At 41.8% G+C, this 25,100-nt stretch overlaps 2 protein-coding genes across 3 annotated transcripts; both read left to right on the top strand.

The window, feature by feature from the left end:
• The first annotated feature begins 1,494 nt into the window (after positions 1-1,494).
• Positions 1,495-7,603, top strand: LOC103641130 (uncharacterized). The gene is made up of 2 exons (XM_008664503.1): positions 1,495-1,736; positions 7,468-7,603. Exons 1-2 carry the CDS (start codon positions 1,495-1,497, stop codon positions 7,520-7,522), a joined length of 297 nt encoding a protein of 98 aa, XP_008662725.1. The 3' UTR covers positions 7,523-7,603.
• A 1,189-nt stretch (positions 7,604-8,792) lies between these two features.
• LOC103641129 (uncharacterized) lies at positions 8,793-11,703 on the top strand. Of its 2 annotated transcripts, none has more exons than XM_008664500.4 (4): positions 8,793-9,219; positions 9,988-10,079; positions 10,383-10,700; positions 11,088-11,703. In XM_008664500.4, exons 2-4 carry the CDS (start codon positions 10,068-10,070, stop codon positions 11,529-11,531), a joined length of 774 nt encoding a protein of 257 aa, XP_008662722.1. In that variant the 5' UTR covers positions 8,793-9,219; positions 9,988-10,067; the 3' UTR covers positions 11,532-11,703. The 2 variants fall into 2 exon arrangements, with proteins under 2 accessions (XP_008662722.1, XP_008662721.1); XM_008664499.4 differs by having other exon boundaries at positions 9,976-10,079.
• Positions 11,704-25,100: the final 13,397 nt, after the last annotated feature.

Here is a 25,100-nt window from a genome sequence, read left to right as displayed (position 1 = left end):
TACAGAACAATCGTACCATCCACCCAGGGCCATACATGAGGGGGTGCGGAGGGTGAGGCCGTACCGGGCCCCAAAAACAGAGCCCCCTAGCCCCTGGACGCTAGCATTTTTTCGTGTTAAACCTATCTATCCTAGACACAAATACGCAAAGAGCGATGCGCTATCGACCAGTCTCGTTTAGATTGTTAAACTAATGTCTCAATTACTTATCGAATACTCCATCCGTTATAAAATAGTATTTGTTTTATCTCTTGATTTTTATGTTTATATTCAACTAGATGATGATAAATCCACTAAAGAGGCAAAACAAATTCTGTTTTTACATTCTCCTTGTGTCGCCTTCCTGCATCGTTGTGACGAAGCTTACTTCATTGCGCTTCCATTGTTCTACGCCGAAGCTTATTCAGATTAGCCGTGTTTTTGAGGACCTTCGTAAGACGAAGGCCCCCAACGGTTGGGGTGCTATTCTTGAATTATGTCATGGCCGAAAATTAGTGTACCTACATATTCTCCTAAGGATAGTAATAGAGAATGGCAGATCGAGTGGTTTACTATGGAGAATCATGAGAACTTCTGCCAGTTTAGTCAGGAAGACGCCCCAACACAAAACTACCTAGTTGGGAAGAGGCACCAACTGATCAAGAGACCACCGAAGCTGTTGCTCTTCTCGCTGAAATTGAGTCTGAAAGAAAATGGCTAACGACTCAAGCTGATGTGATTGACGTTGTTTTTGCAATATTCAACCTGTGAGGAGCCAAGTTTATCTAGCCTTCTTGTATGTTGGAGCTAAAGATCCCAATGTGAGTTTGAGTCATTACTAAGCAAGAATGTTAGCCTGGGTTGGTTTCATGACTGAGGGAGCTCCACGAGCATATTTCGCATGGTATCCTTTTGCACTATTAAGTTGCTTACCAGTCCGAGTCAATCTTGAGAACCCATTCACATTCGTTGAGGTTAATGCATTTGTTCCCACTTGTCCTTATAGAGCAACCAAGTTTTAGTTCGACCCACCCTAGCAAGGGGATAGTTGGATATTGAAATGAACTTCAGAATTGATTGCATCAGAAATGGAAGTTGTTGTTGCTGCCAATCAATGGATTTTCAATAACAAGGAATCAACCTTCATTGTGATTCAACGTCCAACTGAAGATTCTGAGGGGACAACAGTAGCAGATACCCTTGAGGGTAGAGCCCATGAGCATGAGGATACAAATCTAGATGACACAATCCCCAAGCAACCAGGGGGTGCTGGGGGAAAATGTTAGCTCAGTTAGTGCCAAAGTGAGCATGCTCCAGTGTGACTATTGTAAAGACTGAGGCATCGAAGAAGAAGAAAATTGTCCATCAGTCATCCATCAAGAGGTCTGCTCCCGCTATGATCGAGTATGGTGCTTACCAGGATAAGTGCAAGGCTGTTGCTGATCCCTACATAGAGTGCGAGTTGAGTCGGTGGACGAGAGAAGAAAGATGAGACGCAAAGGAAAAAAAGAAAAAATGGCGCTCGGTCCCCTGGGCCGCTTCTTCTTCCTCCAGCGCCCTCCTTTCTCCATTACATGGCTTGCAGCGTTGTGTGGCTCGGTCTCCTGCTGTTGGGCCGTCTTCTTCGCGCTGTTCCCTGGCCCAGGGATACAGTATCCCGACGCATTCGGTGGAGCGGCCCCTGAAGGCGTGTTTTCCTTGGATCGGATGGAGTCCGAGGGTGTCGCCGGTCTCTTCGCGTCTGCTTCCCCACTCGGGTGAGTCGCTTCGTTCGCTGTCTTCTCCGCCCGCAAAACCCTCTTCCTCGCTAGGGTTTCCTCTGGATTTTGTTGGTGCGTATTTTTTTCCTCACTGTGCCGCCTTCCTCTCGCACCTCTGGTCTCTCCCGTCCTTGGTGAGGTCTAGTTTTGGTGGGGGTTGGTGCGTTTCGTCCTTTCGTCCTCCGGTGGTTGAGGAGGAGTGGCCGCGTCTGGGTTCTGGTGTTCTTCGTAGCCCTTCGAAAATCGCTGCTATGGATCCGAAAGGAAAGAACCCCCAGAACTCCCAGTGGGATCGTTGGGGTCCGACGGAGAAGCCGCAAGGTACTCATCCTTGGAACAGACCAAGAAACCTTAGCTGGAAGCTGAAGCCTAATATCGGCAAATCTGAGCAGCAGAAGGGTGTGTTGTCCCCTCATCCTGTTGAGGGAAATCAACCAGGTAACCCTTCGGTCTCTCCTGTTCCTTTGAAGAAAGATCTTGATCTCGTTCGCCCTGCGTTCTGTCAGAAATGTGGTGTTGAAGGACATCATGCCAGAAATTGTTTTAACGCTTTGTGGTGTGATATTTGCCGCAAGGAGACACATGTCACTTCTCGCTGTGTTCTTCCTAAGCAAAACAAACCCACCATGCCCATTGTTGGTTTGGCTGCTGATGGTTTAGGGTTTTATCTGTCTCACTTCGCTAAACCATTGACCAAAAAGCCAAAAAGGGTTTTTATCGGTCTGGTTAAAGTGATTGAGGGACTTGTCTCGGCTGAAGATCTTGAGAGAGATTTCGGGTTTCACTTCCCATGGAACAAGAGGTGGAAAGCTACTAAATGCCATTCAGGATTTCTGATGCAGTTTCCCTCCCAAGAACGTCTTGAGGAAATGATAAGCTTCCCGGACCTGAAAATGAAGATGTCTGGGGCCAAGATCGCTGTTGTGCCTTGGAGTTCTAGGGCCAAACCTAAATCTAGACTCCATACTGTGTGGGTTATTGCTGAAAATGTCCCTGAGGAATTACAGAATTACCAATCTATCTGTGAAATTGGATCAATGATTGGCGCTGTGGAGGAAGTTGACCTTATGTCTCTGGATTCTGATGATATTGTGAGATTTAAAATCCACATTAAAAGTGTGGCTATGATCCCTCCTGTGGTGGAGGTGGCTGTCAAGCCTTTTCTTTATGATATCTTCTTTAGAATTGAGTCTATTTGTGATGAAGGATGGAATGATGATTCTGTGAATTTGGGTAAGAGAGCCTCTGTTCAAATTCATGGGTCCAATGATCCACTCTTTGATAAATCTGGGAAAAAACCCAAGAATTTGGATGATGTTACCCCTGAAGAGGAGCCTAATCCTAATCTCAAAATTGGGGAGTCTTCTTCTCAAGGCAAAGAGTTTGCCAAAATGTCTGACCCTAATCTTGTGCCTTCTAATGATATGTCTGATGATGAGCAGAAACTTGATAACCTTTCTGTTGAGAAAGTGGATTTTGATCCAAATGAAGACGATCTGCTTAGCTCTCAAGAATTGGAAGAATTCGCTAAGGATATGGAGGAAGATCCAACTGATTTTCAATCTAAAATTGGTGCTATGATCTCGATCCCCCCCCCAATGATGAGATGGTTCTTGATGGGAAGAACAAAAAGCCTCTGGACTTGCCTGCTATCACGGTTGATGGCATCAGGAAAAGTTCTAGGTTGGAGAAGAATGATGATGTGAAGGTGGCTGATAAAGCGATATTCAGAGCAGAAGCCAAGGATGCCTTCCTCAATAAAGGTATGTGTTCTAATTCCTTTTCTTTGCTTGATTCTAATAATGATGAGTTGATAGATTTAGCTTATAAACTTGGAGTTTCTTTGGGTCCCTCTGACTCTGATGTTATTGATAATTTGGAGTTGATCAAAGATCTGGAACGTTCCAGAAAAATTTTGGCCTTCCAAGCTTGCAAAAATAAAAATACCTCAAATGTGGAGGTCCCTTCCCTTGTTGATCACATAAACATGGATAGTAGTGTCCATGATGATTCTGACCTGAATATTGATCAGGACTTACTTGATGTGATGGTTTTACGAAAAGGTAGGAAAATTAAGCATCGGAAAAAAACGATTAAAAAAAAGGCTTCCCCAAAAAGTAGAGGTTCATCTACGAAAAAAGGGGAGTCTGTCTGTTCTGACCTCCCTCCTGATCCGTTTTAAATCATGAGAGGCCTTATTTGGAATTGCCAGGGTTTGGGTCGCGACATTAAGTTTGATTTCCTAAGAGAAATCATAAGGGAAGAGAAAATTGATTTCGTTGGTTTACAAGAAACTAAAAAAGAACATTTTAATGACTCTCTTCTGTCCTCGCTTGCTGGTAGCAAGCTTTTTGCCTGGTTCTCCTCTCCTCCCAATGGGAGATCGGGAGGTCTTTTAGTGGGTTTTAATTCTGAGGTGTTTGATGTCAGAGAATTTGAAGCTGGTGAATTCTTAACTCGCTCCCTTGTCCTCCACAGAGAAAAAATTTTATCTGGAATTTCGTTAACGTTTATGGGGCTGCCCAAAATGAGCACAAATCTCGCTTTCTCAGTGAATTGTCTGCAGTTTGTTCGAGAAGTCAGGTCCCCATGCTTATTGGTGGTGATTTCAATATTCTCAGGAAAGCTGAGGAAAAAAAATAAACCTGGTACCCTCAGCAAATGGAGTTTTCTTTTAATAGTATTATAGATCATCATGGTCTAGTGGAATTTGATCTGAAAAATAGACTATACACGTGGTCTAACAACCGTAATGATCCTACTTTTGAAAAACTTGACAGATTTTTGGCTAGTCCCGACTGGGATCTTGCTTATAATAATATTAGTGTTATTGGGTTAAATAGATCCTTTTCGGATCATGTTCCCCTTTGCCTTCAAACTGATTTCCTGCCCATGGTGCGTAAGGATTTTCGTTATGAGCTGTGTTGGAAGGTTAGGCCTGATTTTCACAAATTAGTGGAAAATGTTTGGACTCTTCCGGTTGGTGTGTCCAATAGTCTTGATGTTTGGAAATTAAAATTGAAACGTCTGCGTCAGAAGCTTAAAGGTTGGAACAGCAATATTGTAGGTCATTACAAAAAGTTGAAGAAAAACTTGATTGAAAAAATTGATATTCTGGATAAAGCCAGTGAGACTTCTGGCTTATCTGATGCAGACAGATATTTGAAATTAGATTTGGAATCTAATCTCAGGAAGATTGTTAATGAGGAAAACATTAGCCTTAGACAAAAAGCTAGAGATAAATTCTTATTAGAGGGTGATGAGAATTCCAAGTATTTTCATTTGATGGTCAGGCACAAAAAAAGGAAACTGAAAATCTTGACTCTTTCTCACGGTGATATTGTGGCTCATGACGATCATGGCATCAATCAGTTGGCGACTTCCTTTTACAAAGATCTCTTTGGTCCTTCCCGTGGATCGAATATTTCCTTGGTTAATTTGGACATGAAACAGCTTGAGGAGGGTGATAGAAATCTTCTCACCAGCCCTTTTTCTTTGGAAGAGATCAAAGATGTGGTGTTTGCTTTGAAACACAATAGTGCACCGGGCCCCGATGGCTTTCCTTCTGAATTTTTTCAGGAGTTTTGGGATGTGATCAAAAGTGATTTGTTCAATCTCTTTAAAGCTTTTCATGATGGTTCTCTCAACATTGAAAGACTAAATTTTGGTATTGTCACTCTTATCCCTAAGGTCCCTGATGCGACTGATATTAAAGCCTTTCGCCCCATTTGCTTGCTTAATGTTTGCTACAAAATCATTACCAAAGTTCTTACTAATAGATTGGCCCGTTGCATTACTTCTGTGATTAGTGACCTTCAATACGGGTTTATTAAAGGAAGATATATTATGGATGGTGTTCTTTCTTTGCATGAGATTATTCATGAAGTTAAACGGAGGAAACAGAATGGGGTTATTTTCAAAGTCGATTTTGAAAAAGCTTATGACAAGGTTGATTGGAATTTTCTCCATAATATGATGATAAAAAAAGGATTTGGAGATATGTGGAGTGATTGGGTTTTGAAGACTGTGAAAGGTGGCAAAGTTGCTATCCGAACTAATGATGTGGTTGGGCCCTATTTTAAAACTCATAAAGGTGTTCGCCAAGGTGATCCTTTCTCCCCTCTCCTTATTAATGTGGCTGCTGATGGTCTTGCTTGTCTGATCCAAAAAGCCAAGGATGAAGGTATTATCAAAGGTCTTATTCCTCATATTGTCCCTGGTGGCTGCTGTTGTCTTCAATATGCAGATGACACCATTTTTCTGTTTCAGGATGATTTGGAAAATGCTAGAAATTTGAAGTTTATTCTTTGTATCTTTGAACAGATTTCTGGCCTTAAAATTAATTTTCATAAAAGTGAAATTATCTGTTTGGGAAATGTCTGCAACAGAGAACATCTGTACGCTGAAATCTTCACCTGTCCTCCCAGTGGTCTTCCTATGAAATACTTAGGGGTTCCTATTGATAACAAAAAACTGTGCAATTCTCTGTGGGATCCCATAGTTGGTAAGATTGAGAACAAGCTGGGTTCCTGGCAAGGTCGGTTCCTTAGTTTGGGTGGTCGGTTAGTCTTGCTTAACAGCAGTCTCACCAACGTTCCCCTGTATATGCTTTCCCTGTATAAATGCCCCAAAGTTGTGTTAAAAAAATGGATATCTTCAGGAAAAGATTATTATGGCAGGGAGGTCATGATCAGAAAAAATATCATTTGGCTGCTTGGAATTTAGTCTGCTCCCCCAAAAATATGGGTGGTCTTGGTGTTTTGGATTTGCAAAAAATGAATGAAGCTTTGTTGGCTAAATGGATTTGGAGACTAGAAAATACTAGTGGTTTGTGGCAATCCATTATAAAAAGCAAATACATTAAGAATAAACCTATTATTTCGGTGAAGGATAGACCTTCAGATTCTCATTTCTGGAAAGGTATTCTCTCGGTTCGAGACAAATATTATAAATACTGCAAAAAAAGATTGGTGATGGTAAGAGTTCCAGTTTTTGGAAAAATATTTGGTGTGGTAATGTGACGCTGGCTGACAAGTACCCTAATTTGTTTGAGGTGGCTTATGACAAAGATATCACTGTTCATAAGGTTGTCTCCTCTAACTTTCAGTTGCTGACTTTCAGAAGAAGACTTATTGGTGCTTTAGGAGAGGCCTATAGTGACCTTATGGATCATTGCAGCCAGGCCTTGCTTTCTGGAAATGCTGATTCTTCAAATTGGTTGTTGGGGTGCAAAGGTTATTCGGTAAAATCCTTTTACAAAATGTTAAAAAATTCCAGGATTGTGGTTCATGTGAATTTTATGTGGAAAACCAGACTTCCACAAAAAATTAAAGTGTTCTTATGGTTGGTCAGAAATAATAAGATTTTGACTAAAGACAATTTGGTTAAAAGTCACTGGCATGGGAATACGGACTGTAACTTTTGTGGATTATTAGAATCCATAGATCACTTATTTTTTCATTGCCCTGTAGCCAGATTCATTTGGAGAATCATCCAAATTGCTTTCAAGTTGTCTTCTACCCCTAAAAACACAGCTGACCTCTTTGGTCCCTGGATCGATAGTTTCCATAATTCTGAAAAGAAACTGATTCTTTTTGGATGTGGTGCTGTTATTTGGGCTATTTGGCGTACTCGTAATGATTGCTGCTTCAATGCTAGGCTGATTGATGATCCATCTAATGTGATTTTCTCCTGCTGTTATTGGATTGATGCTTGGTCTATTCGACAGACAAAGAAGGGAAAAAGACTGGTGGAACAAGGAAGCCGCAGAATTCGAAAGATAACAAGTGATATCTACAGCAAGGCCCATGGTTGGAAGCCGGTTGACAGGCGTCTCCAGTGACATTTTGCTGCTGATAATACATCTTTTGTTCTGGATGTATTCAGTGTGTCTGCTTTTGGTAGATAAAAAACTAGCTTTCTAGTCATTCCTGGTGATGCGATGTTCCTGGCTGCTTTTGGGATCTATCCCTTGTAGATATTCAGTGGTATCTGTTAGACTGTCGGCCTTCTTTTGGTTTGCTGTGTTCCTTCTGTTGGGTTTCATACCTTTGTGTAGCTGATAATGTGGTAGGCTTATCGGCTTGTGACTGTTGGATTGTCGTGAATCCTGTAAGAACTATGTTTGGTTTCTATTTCTTAATGAAATAGGGGGTATCCCATTATCAAAAAAATGATCGAGTATGACCTTGTTACTGACAATCCAAGCAAAAAAAACCAGAGTTAGAAGTGCTATGAAAGATAACACGACCAATCCTTCCTCACTTGTCGATTGGAGTCGTTTGATTGGTGATAACAAAGAGGAGGAAGAAGAAGAGATCTCTTTCGTGCACCACGAGAAGAGATCACAGAAGCATAAATATTTCAATGCCACTTCCCCATAGAAACTGAATACTACATTCGAAGAACTAGATTTCTCAATATTTGATGCTGAACTAAATGAGTCCATAAAGGAATTTCTGTGAATTGAATGCGTTGGATAAGAAGATATGAATTTATCTCTATCTCCTTTGCTTATATAAATAGGCCCCCTTATACCCTGTACATCACACCACATAATAGATTTGTTTTCATCACACCACAAAATAGATCTGTTTTTTCCATGATGTTTTTCTCCTCCATATTAGAGGAGTTTTTTTCCACGTTAAATTATGTGTCTTATTTTTCTCACCTATGATCCTAACAATTGTTATCTAGAGTTAGGGTTAGACACACAGTAAAGCCGTCGCCGCTGGTTATTCGTCCAACAGATTGCGCTGCTGCCGCCACACGTAAGATCTGGTTCGACGCCGTTCTCCAAATCCGCGTGCGTGGCGCGCGTCTTGTGAGCGCCGATGGGCGCCTTCTCTGGTGGAGGCGAGGCCTCATCTGTCACCGTCTTCTCACGTCTTCTCAGTGCTGCTGTGCTTGTAACCGTGAGCATCTCATCCATTCCAGGGGGCTACAACAATTTTGTATCTCCATCACAAGTGCTATTGTCATCATTGGTTGTGCTATTTTTCTGCTGTGTGGAATCGGGACAGCAAGTAATCAATCACAACCCGTTTGGTTTAGAGGAATTGGTCCGAATTGAATTAGTTTCCATTTCTCGGCCCGTTTGGATGTCCATAGAATTCAATTCACCATTTCGGCCCATTTTCTATCCCTGAAATTTTAGCCTATGCACGTTTCAGACCCTCACCCTTCGGAAAGGGTTAGAAAGTTTGCTAGGTTTCAGCCTCTCGCACTGCTTGTGCCTCGTGCCGCTATTCGTGTTTGTGGTGGTCGCCGTCAGCGCGACACTTCCTGGCCGGCAGGTGATCATACTCGACGATCTGCACACCACCTGCGCACAGGTGACCCCCACACACCACTGAAATTTCCTATCCCTGAAATTTCCTGGCTGGAAGGTGACCCCACACACCACGGCGGCGACGGCATCGACCACTGAAAGTTGGTTGAGGGACTATTCCTGGCCGACGACGGCATCGACGACGACGAGGTGAGATGAGCTTTTAGAGTCACCGAATCTCTAGATCTGATAGAAAATATTGCAACAACGACGAGGTGAGGTGAGATCTGAGCTTTTAGACGGTGAAGTAAGCCCACGATGCCACGCTCTAGTCCTTGAGCACGAACACAGCCGAATCCTCACCCACGAGCACGGGCCCTCCGCCAGATTCGTCTCCCTCCGCAACAACGCCCTCCTTCGGCTCGATGCCTCCCCCGACCGCACAGGTGGGACGAGCGTGCGAGAGAACGTGTGGGAAAGGGGGGAGCGATGCTCAGATTTGGTTTAGGGTGGGGTAGAGCGGCCGCAGGAGGTGCGGACGACGGTGAGGAAGGAGAGGCGGTGTAGCCTCTGCGGCCGCGGGAGTCACGAGGCATTGCAGATTTGATTGCATGCCCACGACGTCCCAGTGGCGTTCGACCATAGCGCTAGTGCAGGCCGCAGAGGAAGCAGACAGGCCACGGCTGCGTCAGGGGACTGGCCCGCCGGATAAACATCCTTTTGCCAAATCTTGCGTGCGCTTGATTCCGGATAACTAGTGACTTCCTTCCTAGTTAAGCATCCTTTTCCAAATCTTCCTATTTTTAAAATGTCATATGCCCAACTTAATAACAACTTTCAGGATAACTACTCGCAAAGGCTTCTATTTCGTTTATTACCATATCAGTAATCCTAATTATGTTGAAATTACGATTATGTTTGTTTGAGATTATAATCTGCCTAGATTATATAATCCATTTGCCATAGATTCATTTGCAGGAGTGTTAAAACAGCTCGTTGTTTTGGGATTTGCCGCCTCAAGTTTCATCTAGCTACCTCCAACAAACCCTTTAATCTCCATGGCTACATCGGTACTTCTCCTATTCCACCTTGTGCTCCTACTAGTAGTGTTTTTATTCTTGAGTAGAGCATTTTGCTTTCAACTAGCATGTCTAATTGCATATAAATTACGTGTTCTAGATATCAAATCAATATACTAACGACGAGGAAATTAAAAGGAAGAGAAAGAAGCGAAAGAGAGTTGTTGTATTAGCTGTGTCTATTATGGCTATTATCGCAAACCGCTATCAACGGAGGAGACCTAGACACATTTGTGTTTTTTATTCTTGAATTTTTGTGTTTGTGTTTTTATATGTGTGGTTCTTTGATTGTAGGACAAGAAAACAAGGGGCTATGTTCCTTGGAATGATGAGATGGATAAGGTACTCCTTGATACATTTGTGGACTATTACAATAAAGGTGATAGCTGTCAGAATGGGTGGAAGTCTCATGTATACATAGCTGCTGTGAAGAATGTTTGTGAGAAGTGTAATGTCACCATTACAAAGGAAAATATTAGCTCTCGCAGCAAGACCTTTGATAAGCACTACAATATCATTAATGGTTTGGTGTCCACTAGTGGTTTTGGATGGGATTGGGAGAAGAACAAGCTCAAAGTTTATAGTGACACTATATGGGATGAGTACGTTGAGGTATGAAATTTTTTGTTGTTCAATTTTTGCAGTTCAATTTTTGCACTACAAATCTTTAGTTTTTGCAGTTCAATTTTTGCAGTTCAGTTTTTTGCAGTTCAGTTTTTTGCTGCTACCTGCTAGCCAGCCAACCAGAACCAGCCATCCTCTTTTTTGCTTTTCTTTTTGCTTTCTTTGTCGTGGTTGTTTGTGGTCATACATACATTCACGTAGAGCAGAAGAGCTAGCTAAGCTAGGTGGGTGCCTGCAACGCGGGACAAAGAAAACTATTTGTTGCCTAGCAATATGCTACTGTTGCCTAGTAGTTTATTCCATTTTTTGCAGTTTAGTTTATGTTCCAATTCCAAGTTTATTTGTTGATGTATCTTTGTAACAATTTTTTTGTAGAGGAATAAGGAAGCAAAAGGATATAGACATAAGGTTGTGAAGTTTTGGGATCTACTCAGCCTAGTGTACAATAAAGACCAAGCAAATGGAGAGGGTGCTAAAATAGCAGCTAAAAGTTCAAAGGAAATGGCAAAAGATAATGATACCGTATGCAAGGATGCTTCATATTCTGTATCTTCCTCGAGTAGTCTAAAAAGACAAAGATCAGATGATTCATTTAACTCTATGTGGTGTGATAAGTTTGACATGCTTACATCTGCATTGAAAGATGATGGTCCAAAGCTACCGTCTTCCGTCGAAGTTCTCACCGCATTACAAGAGGTTGAGGGACTTGATGAAGACACAGAACTTGAGCTTTATGACATCCTCACCTCTAATGCACGCAAGTTTGAGTCGATGATGGCACTCCCAATGGAAAGGAGGAAGAGGTGGATTATGATGTAGCTAAGGAAGTGAAACAACTTATATGTGAACTTAGATCTCTGTGTTGAACTGATTGTGTGAACTTGTCTTTGTGAAACTTTTGTGTGCGAACTTGATGGCTATGTGAAACTGTTGTGTGCGAACTTGATGGCTTTATGAAACTGCTATGTGAAGATTTGATGTCTTTGTAGAACTTTTATGTGCGAACTTGATGACTTTGTGAAACTGTTATGTGTGACTTGCCTTTGTGGAACTGTTATTTGTGAACTTAATAGTTTCTGATAGTTGTAAATTGTTCATGCTCATTTTTAAGCAGATGCAAAGTCAAGAGATCCTTGTTTGTATTCAAATTCAAATTCCGTGTGCAAAGTATCCAAACAACATCTAGAATTTAATTCTAGGAATTTAATTGCTTGTACAACCAAACAAAAATAATAGAATTGAATCACTTTCTAGTCGATTGAATTCTATATAATTCATTTCTTGGAATTTATTTCTTGGAAAAGGTTTCATTTCTAGGCATCCAAACGGGCTGTTAAAGGAAAAATTATTTCGGGACAGCAAGCAATCAAGATCCTGACATCGCCACGTGAATGTCTCGGTTGCAAAGATCAAAGGAAAAATTATTTTTTCCGTTTCTTTGCCACATGCTCCCATCAGTTTGCACACAAATTTTTGTTTCAGTTCGGAATTTTTTATTTCAGATTACAATGTCGACTAAAATTGATATTCCGAAGTTTGATGGCAAAATCAGTTTTGCTATCTGGCAAATTCAGATAAAGGTTGTTCTTACTCACTTATATGTACGAAGGCATTGCAACAGCGACCTGCTGATATGACTGATGATAAATGGGAAGATCTTGATAAAAAAGCTTTGTCCGCTGTTGGGGGCCTTCATCTTCCGAAGGTCCTCAAAAACATGACTAACATGTTTTCCAAGTATAATACATTCATAGGGACCTTCGGCCTTGGGATGAAGCTGTACACGATATAAAAAGTGCGGTCTGGGAGAAAGATGAACCAGCTCCGAAGCTACGTGTGGAGAAGCTTTGGCTTAGCGGTGGAAAATGAAACCGACTTAAAGGGGAAAAGGCTATCTAGTCCTCTATAATTATCCTTAAGTCAACAACAAATGTCAAGGGCTTGGATGTAATTTTACACAGGCTGCATCCTGTGCCTATAAATAGATGAACAGTAGCACCATACTGTTCACGCTGACTTGTATTCACTCGCACGTCACACTTGGATTCTCGCCTTCTGTCAAGCCGAAGGTATAAATGTAATTCAATATCATTGATGTTTGTACATGATTATATAATGAGAATATTCATAGTCTAATGAAATCATATGATCATTCATGTTTTATTTATGTGTCATATAATCCTACTCTTCATTATGTATTGAGATGATGAAGGTATGTCCTTCATGACCTTTGTCTGAAGATCATTATATCCAAAGGAGGTAATGCTTCAAAGGACGAAGGTCTTTAACCATTAACAGTAGTGTTGCCTTGTTCTTAATTCATAGCAGTTGAGAACAAGTCCCTAACATTGGCGCCCACCTCCGGTGAACTCATTTGACCACCTTCAGCAAAGCTATGACCTTTGTCATGCCGCCGAAGAAGTCTTCAGGGCTAGGGGCTGCACTGCAGCCACTGGACGTCAACCAAGAAACACTACGCGAAGCCAGAAGCCAAAAAAGGAAGGCTACAAGTCCAACACCTCCGGAGGAGGAGTTGGACCAAGAAATAAGGGACCTCGAAGCCATCCATCAACAGGTCCAGAGGAAGAAGGAGAAGATGCTTCGTCTCTCTGATCTACAGAAGAAGATCGATGAGGCTGCTGAGGAAATGCGTCATCTCACTCAAGATGACCAGGACCGAAGACCTCAACGTAGAGAGCTTCGTCAGGACAATTCCTACGATGATGAATGGTATGATGATTTCCATCATGGAAATTTTGGTTTTGATGATGCTTCTCCTCTGTCAGCTACCGCATGGCCCCCATCATACAAGCCACCCCAGCTCCCCATGTATGATGGGCACTCAGATTCGAAGCAGTTTCTGATGAGCTACGAAGCAACCATATCTTCATATGGGGGCAATACTGCAGTCATGGCGAAATCCTTCGTCATGGCAGTCAAGAATGTTGCACAAACCTGGTACTCCTCTCTTCGGCCAGGAACAATCACATCATGGCAGAAGCTGAAGGACATGCTGATCACCAGTTTCCAAGGGTTCCAGACGAAGTCGGTTACTGCTCAAGCTTTGTTCCAGTGCACGCAAGACCATGAAGAATACCTCCAGGCGTATTTTTAAAGGTTCTTGCGTCTGAGAGCACAAGCGCCCATAGTGCCCAATGAAATCGTCATTGAGGCCATGATCAAAGGGCTTCGGCCAGGACCTACGGCTCAATACTTCGCCAGGAAACCCCCTCAGACTCTAGAGAAGCTGCTTCAGAAGATGGATGATTACATCTGGGCCGATAATGATTTCCGCCAGAGAAGGGAAGAAGCTTATAGGTTTTCTGAGATGACTAGGGGCTTTGGAGGAAGAATCCACCCTAGGCATGTCAGATCAATCCACAACTCCAGTCAGAGTGATGACAGAGGAAGCCAGTCACAACATAGCTCACAATCTTCAGGGCAATAGCAAAGCTCTTTTAGGCCACCAGCTCCAAGGGGCAGAGGCGGCAGGGGCTTCAGAGGAAGATATGGGGATCAGCCCAGGAAACTCTATTGCTTATTCTGTGGTGAAGACAAGGGCCACACTACAAGAACATGCCAGGTCACCATTCAGAAGCAAAAAGAGATTGCCGAAGCAGAAGCGCGGCAGAATCAGCTGAAGCAGGTTTTACATGCTACTTCGTGCTACTCTCCCTATATACCAGAATACGTGGGTAATCAACCTCCAGTTTCTGTTGCTTCGGCAAGTCATTCACAAGCTTCCTGGCCCCAACTCCCACTACCACCACCATTGCCACGTACTCATACTCGAAGCCAGCAGCCAGAAGGGCACCAGCACGCCCAACAGCAGCGCGACTTCAGGGAGGAGTCAGAAGCTCGTACAGTCAATAGCACTGTACCAGAATCGAAGAATATATACTGAGGAATATCCTACTTTTGATGTACTTTTATCTTTTATGCCATTTTATTTTTTGTGTGAGAAACAAGTAATGAAGAACTTAATTTCAATTTCTTGTAATAATTGTGCCTGCACCAGAGTGAAATATATCTTCCTCATGGTTTTACGAAGCTCGAAAGACGTGACTAAGAAAGCGGAGTAAAATTTAGAAGCTCAAAAGTCATTCCTAAAGGAATGCAGAGCCAAAAATTATGATTCGAAGCTACAAAAGGTCATTCCTAATGGAGCGCAGTGTAAGTTTTCTGCTCAAAAGTCGTTCCTAAAGAAATGCATAGCCAAAAATTATGATCCGAAGCTGCAAAAAAAGTCGTTCCTAAGGGAGCACAGCGTAAGTTTTCTACTCAAAAGTCGTTCCTAGGGGAATGCAGAGCCAAATACCACCGAAATATAAGGTGAAGAAGCTCAAAAGTCGTTCCTAAGTGGATGCAGAGCTTAAATGCCGCCGAAATAGAAGGTGAAGAAGCTCAAAAGTCGTTCCTAAGGGGATGCAGAGCTTAAAGACTCAAAAGACGTCCCTAAGCGGATGTAGAGTCTTGTGTATTCCAGTGTGGGCGCGTGGGTGTGTTTCTTCGGCATCGTCATTATTTTGCATCATATCATCATATCATTTCGCATAACATTACATCATACATCATATTGCATTAACGGCACAAAAATTGAATACGAAGCAAACCTTCGGCAAATGCTTTGTCAAAATGAAGATATGATGAGGCACGAAGTAAGCTTCGGGAAATATAGTTTTATCAACCTTGCTATAGAAGGGGTCTCTTTCTTTACGAAGCATGAAAAGAAGGGAAGGTGTTTTTTCGCCGAAGGCTCAAAAACGGTATGTGTGCAAATTTCACGCATCGTAAAGAAATATATTACAGTAATTTACATGTCTCGTCAATTGTTCCATACATCAAATGTTACAAAGTATTCTTACAATAAAGTTACAAAGTATTATTACAAAAAAGTCTACTCTTCTCTAAGGATCTTTTCTGTGGCTTCGTTTAATAACTTGTCGACAACTTCGTCGATAATAGAGTTTGCAATGCTTATAACATCCAGTGCTTCCTTCATCTCCGGATCAGCCAGGGGATTGTATGGCTCCGGTAGCGGTGATAGCTCAGCTATAGTAGGTAAACTATTAGTTTGAAGCTACAAAGTAAGTACCGAAGTTAAAATTCAAAAAACAATACCTATGCGCCTTTCGCGTTCAGCAGCCTCTTCAGTTTGCCTAGCTTCTTCTCGGGCGTCATGGTTGTCTTTTTCATTCTTTTTTATAATTTCGTTGGCCAATTCTCGGCCACCGTTCACTCAGACATCAGAATAAAATTTTCCGCCCATCAAAGTCGCTTCGGCTGAAGGATCTTTTGTATCGTCTATGGAGAAGGCAGCTTCGGCTTGGGCTGTAGTTTTGACGTGATCGCATCCAGCCTTCTCCAGAATAGCTGCAATCCCCCGGGCGCCAGAGAAAGCACAGATATCTCCGCGATCGTTCAGAATTTCCTCAAAAGCTTCGGCTTCCCCGCTTATCCACTCAATAACGCCCTTGGGGTCGCCTCGGATAAAATTTTCCTCAAAGGAATACACACCCACTTTAGAAAAGCTAGTTTTTAGTTTCTTCACGCAATCCAAGGATTTTTCAAAACATCTTTCCTTGGATTCGTGAAACTCCTCAATATTTTTATCTAGCCTGGCCTTCCACCATTCGCTTATTTCTTGGCTGGCCTTTGCGACCTCACAATTTTCTTTGGCTTCGGCAAGTTGTCTCCGAAGGTCTTCAACCTCGGCTTTATGAGCTTCGGCCTGGGCATTGTATTTCGCCTCATCCTCCTTCACCTTGCTCACCAATGAAATTAAAATCTTATCTTTCTCCAACCCTTCGTTTCTCAAGTCAATTACCTCTGAGCGAAGGTTGCTGAGAGCTATTGTGCATCTTTCATCTTCAGCGTTCTTTTGTGCCCTCAAGGCATTGCTAAGAATTAAGCCCTACAAGAAAAAGAAAGAATTAAGCATGACAATGAAATACTTCATTTCCAACTTTAAAGTTAACAACTTCTATATCTTTATACTATTGTTTGCAAGACTATCAGCAAGATCATCCTTCGACATGGCCGAAAGGCCTTCCTCAAGCTTCAGAAATCCCATACTTTTGGCTATCTCCCGGCAAACGGATATTTCTTTGTTGTCCGAGAGATAGTATAGGAAATCATATTCGTCAGTGCCATTGAACACTAAGGCCCCCTTCGGATATTTTAGTTTCTGAGCGTAGTGTCTGGCTTCTAAAATTTCTTCTTTGGATAATTTTTCCCCGAAGCATGTCGAAAAATGTAATCAACATCTTCGGCCGAAGCTTTGGGGGCAGGAGATTTAGCTTTTTCTATCATATCTTGCCCCGCTGCCATGCCGGTATGTGGAATTTGTTGCTCAACCTTATCCTTAGGCGCGACAGTCTTCGTCTCAATGGGCCCTGAAGGCCCAGCTTTGGCTTCGGCCTGGACTTTGACAGCTTCGACAACTTTCTTAGTAGGAGCAGGGGTCAAGGCTTTTGTGGTCTCCATGACAGCATCTAGCACGCTGGCCATCCTCCTTCTCTTAGGAGTTACAGCAGGAGCCTTTGGCACTTTCGGCAATTCTGCCTCTGCTGGTGGGCTTAGAATTTCTGGCATTATCACAGTTTTTTCCAATTTTGGCTCTTTGGCCGCATCATCTTTGGCTTCAGTTGGCCCGACTGTAGGCACCTTCGGCACTACAACAGACCCTTCAGCGCTCCGAGCGGTGGGAGCGGCTTGTTCTGCTTCGGCAGTGGAGGAGACCCCTTCACCAAATTCAGGCACTACGGTCGTTTCAATATATCGAGGCCGGTGCGTCAAAACCTTCATTTTCTTGCCCTTCGGCATAGCGGTGGTGGCCGAAGCGGTAGTTTTCCTCTTTTTTTCAATTCCTCAAGGGGTAGCAGTAATCAGGATATATGAAGCCAATTGCATCAAAAACCCTATTTAATCTTTTCTTGCCCTAACCCCCGAAGGCTGCGGACAAGGCATCATCTTCGGCCTTGGAATATGTCCCAAGCAGCTCGTCGTTGGTAGCTTCAATGCATTTCAACCAGTCATCATTTGGTTCATCAAACTTCTCTCTGTATCTGAAGGTATATTTCAATTGAACTAGGCCACCTTCACTGGATTCAAAAGTAGTTTCCTTCGGCATTTCCCAGCTATCCACAAGTGGCCACACCCTATAGGCTATGTGCTCTTAGATTATATCTCTTGTGCCAATGAAAGCACAAACATTGCTTAAGGCCTTCTGGCATGCTTCGACATCACTTTCAATAGCCACCTTCGGCCTTCGGAGGCCGAAGCGAGACCAGATGGGGCGCTGGATAATTTCCTTGATATCCTCTCTTTCAATCAGATTATTTTTTTACATAAAACCATTCCTCCATCCAGGCCCCGGGCCATCTTTTCCGGTATGTTGGCACCGGGTAGCTTGCATTAGAGCGGGCAATGAATCCGTAACAACCGAAGTTGTTGTGATACTATTCTTTGCCGGTGGCCTTTGTCTCGTACAAAAGTTCATACATACTGCAAAAACACTTCGCACTCGGTTCCAGCCCTTGGCTTCTTACAACCAAAACAAACAAACCCATCCTAATTATAGCTTCGGGGGTAAGCTGATGAAGAAAGATCTGGAATATCTTCAGCACTTCAACCACAAATTTGCTCAACGGGAACCGAAGGTCTGCCTTCAAAAAACTTCGGTAAACAACAACTTCATTTTCCTCAGGAGCAGGGGCGGTGCTGTCTCCTCCAACCCTCACAATAGACATGTCGCGAAAGTATCTTCCTCTCAAGGTGTCAATATGACTTTGTTTAATGGTCGATTTTTCGAAGATGGTATGGCTTGGCCGCCAGGGCCGGTCCTCAGAATCTTCATCTCCACTTTCCACATCATAATCATCAATGTCATTAGAATCTTTAGACAAATCCTCCATTATCTCCTTGGTAATTTTCTCTGTATTTGTCTTTGCCATAGATTCATAAAAACCAGCAATAAAAGGATCCACAACTTTCTTCTCTTCATACAGCTTCTTCTCCTTAGTTAACTTCTTCTCCTTAGTTATCTTCTCCTCAGTCATCTTCTTCTCCTCAGACATGGAGCAAGCACGTCTTTAAACCGAAGCTCGAAAATTAGGCAAGGGCTGATAAGCAAGAGTTAAAAATTTGAGAAAATAGCGCAAACAGCAGAAATGCGTATCAAATGTTGCTGTTGTGGGTTCCTATTTATACGCCTAGCACTTTGCAACTTGGTGGGCCCCGTTTGTCATTGACTTTCGCTATTCTAGCGAAGGGAAGATGTTTTTTCGGACCTTCGGCTTAAGGCCTTCGTTCACGTCACAGTCTGAATTCGTTGTTACAACAAATTAATACTACGAGGGGCTACTCTTAGGGGCCTTCATCTTCCGAAGGTCCTCAAAAACACAACTAACATGTTTTCCAAGTATAATACATTCACAGGGACCTTCGGCCTTGGGATGAAGTTGTACACGATATAAAAAGCACGGTCTGGGAGAAGGATGAACCAGCTCCGAAGCTACGTGTGGAGAAGCTTCGGCTTAGCGGTGGAAAATGAAACCGACTTAAAGGGGAAAAGGCTATCTAGTCCTCGATAGATTATCCTTAAGTCAATAACAAATGTCAAGGGCTTGGATGTAATTTTACATAGGATGCGTCCTGTGCCTATAAATAGATGAACAGTACCACCGTACTGTTCACGCTGACTTGTATTCACTCGCACATCACACTTGGATTCTCGCCTTGTGTCAAGCCGAAGGTATAAATGTAATTCAATATCATTGATGTTTGTCCATGATTATATAATGAGAATATTCATAGTCTAATGAAATCATATGATCATTCATGTTTTATTTATGTGTCATATAATCCTACTCTTCATTATGTATTGAGATGATGAAGGTATGTCCTTCATGACCTTCGTCTGAAGATCATTATATCCTAAAGGAGGTAATGCTTCGAAGGACGAAGTTCTTTAACCATTAACAGTAGTGTTGCCTTGTTCTTAATTCATAGCAGTTGAGAACAAGTCCCCAACATCCGCCTTACAGCTTAGTTTATCTCCTGATGTTTTGCGTGAAGTAATGAATGCAAAATATGCGGCAGAATTTTGGAACAACTGGAGGAGCTATATATGACCAAGAGTCATGCTAATAAGCTCCGTCTGAAAAAGCGCCTTCATACTATTCGTATGGCGGAAGGTACATATATTCAATCACATCTTAATGAATTTAATTCTATTTGTGTCAACCTTGAGAGTCTGGTTGTGAAGATAGATGATGAAGATAAGGCAATTTTGTTGGTAGTCTCGTTGCCCCCCTCTTTTAAGAATTTTAAGGAAATTATGCTCTATGCAAATCATACTTCACTGACATTTGAGAATGTTAAGTCAAATTTATTGTCCAAGGAAAAAATTGATGTTGATTCTCGTTCTGAGTCTAAGGGTGAAGGTTTTATTGTTCGAGGTAGAACTCAACAAGCGAGCAGTTCTAATAAACCAAAATCAAGGTCTAAGCCAAGAGACCGTAAATCTAACAATTTTTATCGTTATTGCAAAGCTGATAATCATGTGATATCTTAGTGTCCTAAGTTGAAAAATAAGCAAGAAAGGCAAAAGAAAAGTGAAGCTGATAAATCAGCTGCTGAGGCTAGTATTGTTGAGAATACTGGTGTTGTAGAAGCTCTTATGATCACTTCTAATGATGAAAAGCGCATGGCTTGGGTTCTTGATTCAGCTTGCTCTTTTCACATTTGTTCACATCGAGAATGGTTTTCTGATTATTCTCATGTTAATGATGGTGATGTTATTATTGGTGATGAATCTCCACTTGAAATTTCTGGAATTGGTTCTATTTAAATTAAAGCTCAAGATGGCACATTTAAGACCCTTACTAATGTTCGCTATGTTCCTAAGATGAAGAGAAATTTTATTTCTTTGGGCACCTTAGAAGCAATGGGATTTAAATTTTCTGCTGATAAAGGTGTTCTTAAGGTTTCTCAAGGCAACCGTGTTGTGTTAAAAGCTGAACTTATAAATAATCTCTATTGTTTGCAAGGTTCCACGGTTATAGGTACTACAACTATTTCTATTGCATCCAACACTTCAAATACCAAGCTTTGGCATATGCGCTTGGGACATATGAGTGAAAAAGGTATGCATCTCTTGCACAAGAGAGGTTATTTAAATGATATTGGCAAATTGAAATTTTGTGAACATTGTGTATTTGGCAAACAGAATAGAGTTAGTTTCTCTTTATCTACTCACTGCACCAAAGGCATTCTTGATTATATTCATTCTGATCTGTGGGGTCGGGCTCCTCATTCTTCTATTAGAGGTTGTGATTATATGATCATTTTTATTGATGATTTCTCTCGTGAAGTCTGGGTTTATTTTCTGAAGCATAAAAATGATGCCCTGACTCCATTCAAGCAATGGAAAGCTTTAGTGGAAAATCAGATTGGCAGAAAAATCAAGAAACTGAGAACCGACAATGGATTAGAATTTTGCAATAGCGAGTTTAATTATCTTTGTGCTGATCATGGTATTGCTAGACAAAAGACTGTTCCAGGTACTCCCCCGCAGAATGGTGTTGCTGAAAGAATGAATCGTACTATTCTGGAACACGTTCGTTGCATGCTTTCTAATGCTGGTTTATGGGATAAGCATGGTTTGTGGGCGAAAGCTGCTAATGCTGCTTGCTATTTGATTAATCGCTCTCCCAATTCAGGTATTGATTTTAAAATTCCAGAAGAGGTATGGACAAGTAAACCAGTTGATTATTCTAATCTTAGAATCTTTGGTTATCCTGCTTATGCTCATGTGAACAATGGGAAGCTAGTGCCTAGAGCTCAAAAATGCACTTTTATTGGCTATGGTTCTGGTGTTAAAGGATATTATTTATTGTGTGCTAATTTTAAGAAGGTGATTGTCAGTCATGATGTTACTTTTGATGAAAGTACATTTTCTTCATCTGGAGGGGTTTCTGATATTGGTTCCTCATCCACATCTATGCCTGAAACTACTGATGAGAATCTTGAGGTGGTTGTACCTATTAATGTTGATTCTGTTACTCCTATTACACAGTCAGTTTCAGCTTTTGTACCTCCTGTTAGCAACAATCACTCTATTGCTCAAGATAGACCTAGAAGGAATATTGTTTTGCCACATTGATATCGTGACACTGATAGTATGGCTCATTATGCTCTCATTGTTGCTTAAGAAACTAATGTAGCACTTGAACCTTCTTCTTATTTGGAAGCTATCTCATGTGATAATTTATCCAAGTGGTTAGTTGCTATGAATGATGAATTTGAGAGTCTTTAAAAGAATGCTACATGGAAATTGGTTGAGCTTCCTGAAGGTAAAAAACCTTTAAAGTGCAAGTGGATTTATAAGAAGAAGGAAGGTATATCTGGAGTTGAACCTGCAAGATTTAAAGCTCGATTAGTTGTGAAAGGTTTTGAACAATGGGAAAGTATTGATTTCAATGAGGTGTTTTCTCATGTTCTTCGTCACACTTCTATTCGAGTTATGCTTGCTATTGTTGCTTTATTTGGTTTGGAGTTAGAGCAACTTGATGTTAAAACTGCATTTCTTCATGGAGACCTAGATGAAGAGATTTATATGACACAGCTTTAGGGTTTTTCTGCTCCTGGTCAAGAGTATTTAGTTTGTCATGTACATAAATCTCTTTATGGTTTAAAACAAGCTCCTAGGCAGTGGTATAACAGGTTTGACTCGTTCATGCTTGAACATGGTTATTCTTGAAGCAATTATGATCATTGTATTTATTTGAAACAGTTCCCTAATGGATCTTTTATGTATCTGCTGCTTTATGTTGATGATATGTTGATTGCTTCTCATGACAAGTCATTGATTGTTGAATTAAAGGCTCATCTTAGTCATGAATTTGATATGAAAGATCTTGGACCAGCAAAGAAAATTCTTGGGATGGAAATTCAGCGTGATCGTCATGTTGGTACCCTTTTTCTATCTCAGAAGAGTTATATTGAGAAAGTTCTTGAAAAGTATAATCTCAGTAATTGCAAATATGTTGCTACACCATTTGCTTCACATTTTAAATTGTCATCGAGGCAATGTCCTGTTATTGAAGATGAGAAAGAACATGTCTCACATACCGTATTCTAATGCTGTTGGAAATCTCATGTATGCTATGATCTGTACAAGACCCGATTTGGCGCATGCTGTTAGTGTGGTCAGCAGATTTATGCACAATCCCGGTAAAGAACAATAGAATGCAGTGAAGTGGATTCTTCGCTACTTGAAAGGTACTTCTCATTTTGGATTATTGTTTAATAAGAATTCAGTGAAGGAAATTGGTGTTATGGGATTTGTTGATTCTGACTTTGTTGGTGATCTTGATAAAAGACGCTCCATATCTGGCTATATATTTTCATTATACGGTTCTAAAGTGAGTTGGAGGGCTTCAACTCACGTTAAATTCTGTGTCTTCTTTTTCCCACCTACGATCCTAACAGAAAGTTTGAAACTATGGTCCAGGCTCCAACCGAGGCAACAGAATCATTTGGTCTTGAAACAGTCATTGCTTAGAGCGAGTTTCGTTTGAGCCCTAGGCTTTTTCAGAACCCCTAAGGGTGTGTTCGTTTGTTCCGGAATCGTGACCTAGAACCAATCCAACCAGAAATGCTTATCTAATTTGTATAGGCTTTGATCACCTGGAACCATTCCTGCCCCAATCCTGAACAAACGAACGCAGCCTAAGTGAACTGCAAACAGAGGGTGGAACTGACTCGGGTGTACAAATCATGACACACATAGTTAGTTTGACGGACTGGTTCTGAACATGTAAGGGTTCTGCACAGGATATGCTGAAATGGACGATTGACTTGCTGAAGCGGATGATCAACAGACTGAAACAAGTGACCAACGGGTGGATGGAACAATCCTCCCTGACCCGTAGGAAGGTTGCCGCGTTGCTCGTGTCTGACGTTGCAATGCTTCACCAACAGTTGGCTGACTCCAAAGCAGCTCGCACTACAGAAGCTACTAGTTATAGGGAAGGGCTACTATTTGTTGGATTTCGCCAATTCTTTCCTCTCCTAACTCTGATGATGCTTGTAGTAGTTGCTGTTAAAAAGATATCTAAGTTGGAGAGTACTATAGCACAATGCCGGAAAGAATATATTGTTGTGTAAGTGTCATAGTGGGATGACGCCCGAGACGCTACTATTGTGATGCATAAAAAACTTGATCTCGAGAAGAAGAATCATGAGGTAACCCACCAAGAAACCTCACTTGCATATTCTTTACTGACAGAAGCCTATAAGCTGCACCAGTCCACAGGGTGAAGCACTATGGCACAGGGAGCAATATCTCAATTGTCCGATGAAATCATGATGGGTGCAGAAATCTCGTGATAGCTTGGATGAATTATTTCATGATATGACCAGTACGTACCCTCAAGGCCCTTGAGGTAAGCGATACGTGCGCTTGAGAGGAACTCTAGAGGAAATTTGCTGAGTTAGCCAAAGCCAATGTTGCTCGAGACCACATCCAGAATAATAACATGGAGCTTGAGCGATAAGTTTCATGAGAGGAACCCGCAAGGGGAGTTACGCCGGTCATCGAAAAGAGCAATTAGAAGAGCTAGAACTTAAAAGCATAATTGCGAGGTTGGTAAGAAAAAATGTGAGACACTGAAGGATGCTTACAATAAGGCAAGGGACATGGTGAAGTCCCTAATGAGAAAGGGATTATAGCCCGTACAATCATCTCCGGTTTTGTGGCTCCTAAACTAGCTATAATAACAAACGTATTAAACATTTGTGCTGCCGAGGAAGGTGCGTCACAATCCCTGGAGGATCGTTTGTCCACTGTGGCTGAGGACAGCGAGGCCCATCTAGAGAGTAAACTCAAGACACTCCTTGCCTCTCGTGGTGATCAAGCTTGACCTAGTGCTCACTGATGTAACTAGGGTTTTGGCCGTAGGCCCAGATGATTATGAGATTTCTGATTGTGATGTAAACTTAATTTTTTTATGCCTGTGAACTATTGAATGGCATGCCTTGTTTTTATGACTTAGAGAAAACTCTTGTAGGACTTAATTTTACATTTTGATAACTTAGCATGGGCATGTAACTATATGGTCGAGTTATGGCCTAAGTTGATTGCTCTATGTACATGGTATAGAGATCACCCTTTTGAATTTGTGTGAGCATGTAACACTAGCCGTAAGTCGGGTTGTGACCTAAGCTGATTGTCCCATTCACAGGGTATAGAGGTCACCCTTTCGAGTTTGCGTGAGCATGTAACAACAGTTGTAAGTCGGCCTACGACCTAAGATGATTGCTTTGTTCAAGGGTATAGAGGTCACCACCCATTTTTAATTTGTGTGAGAATGTAACAACAGC

The sequence above is a fragment of the Zea mays genome, chromosome 10, assembly GCF_902167145.1.
Source record: "Zea mays cultivar B73 chromosome 10, Zm-B73-REFERENCE-NAM-5.0, whole genome shotgun sequence".
In the NCBI taxonomy this organism is placed as follows: domain Eukaryota; kingdom Viridiplantae; phylum Streptophyta; class Magnoliopsida; order Poales; family Poaceae; genus Zea; species Zea mays.
The sequence above is the reverse complement of the archived record's forward strand: the minus strand, read 5'-3'. Positions and strand labels throughout refer to the sequence as shown.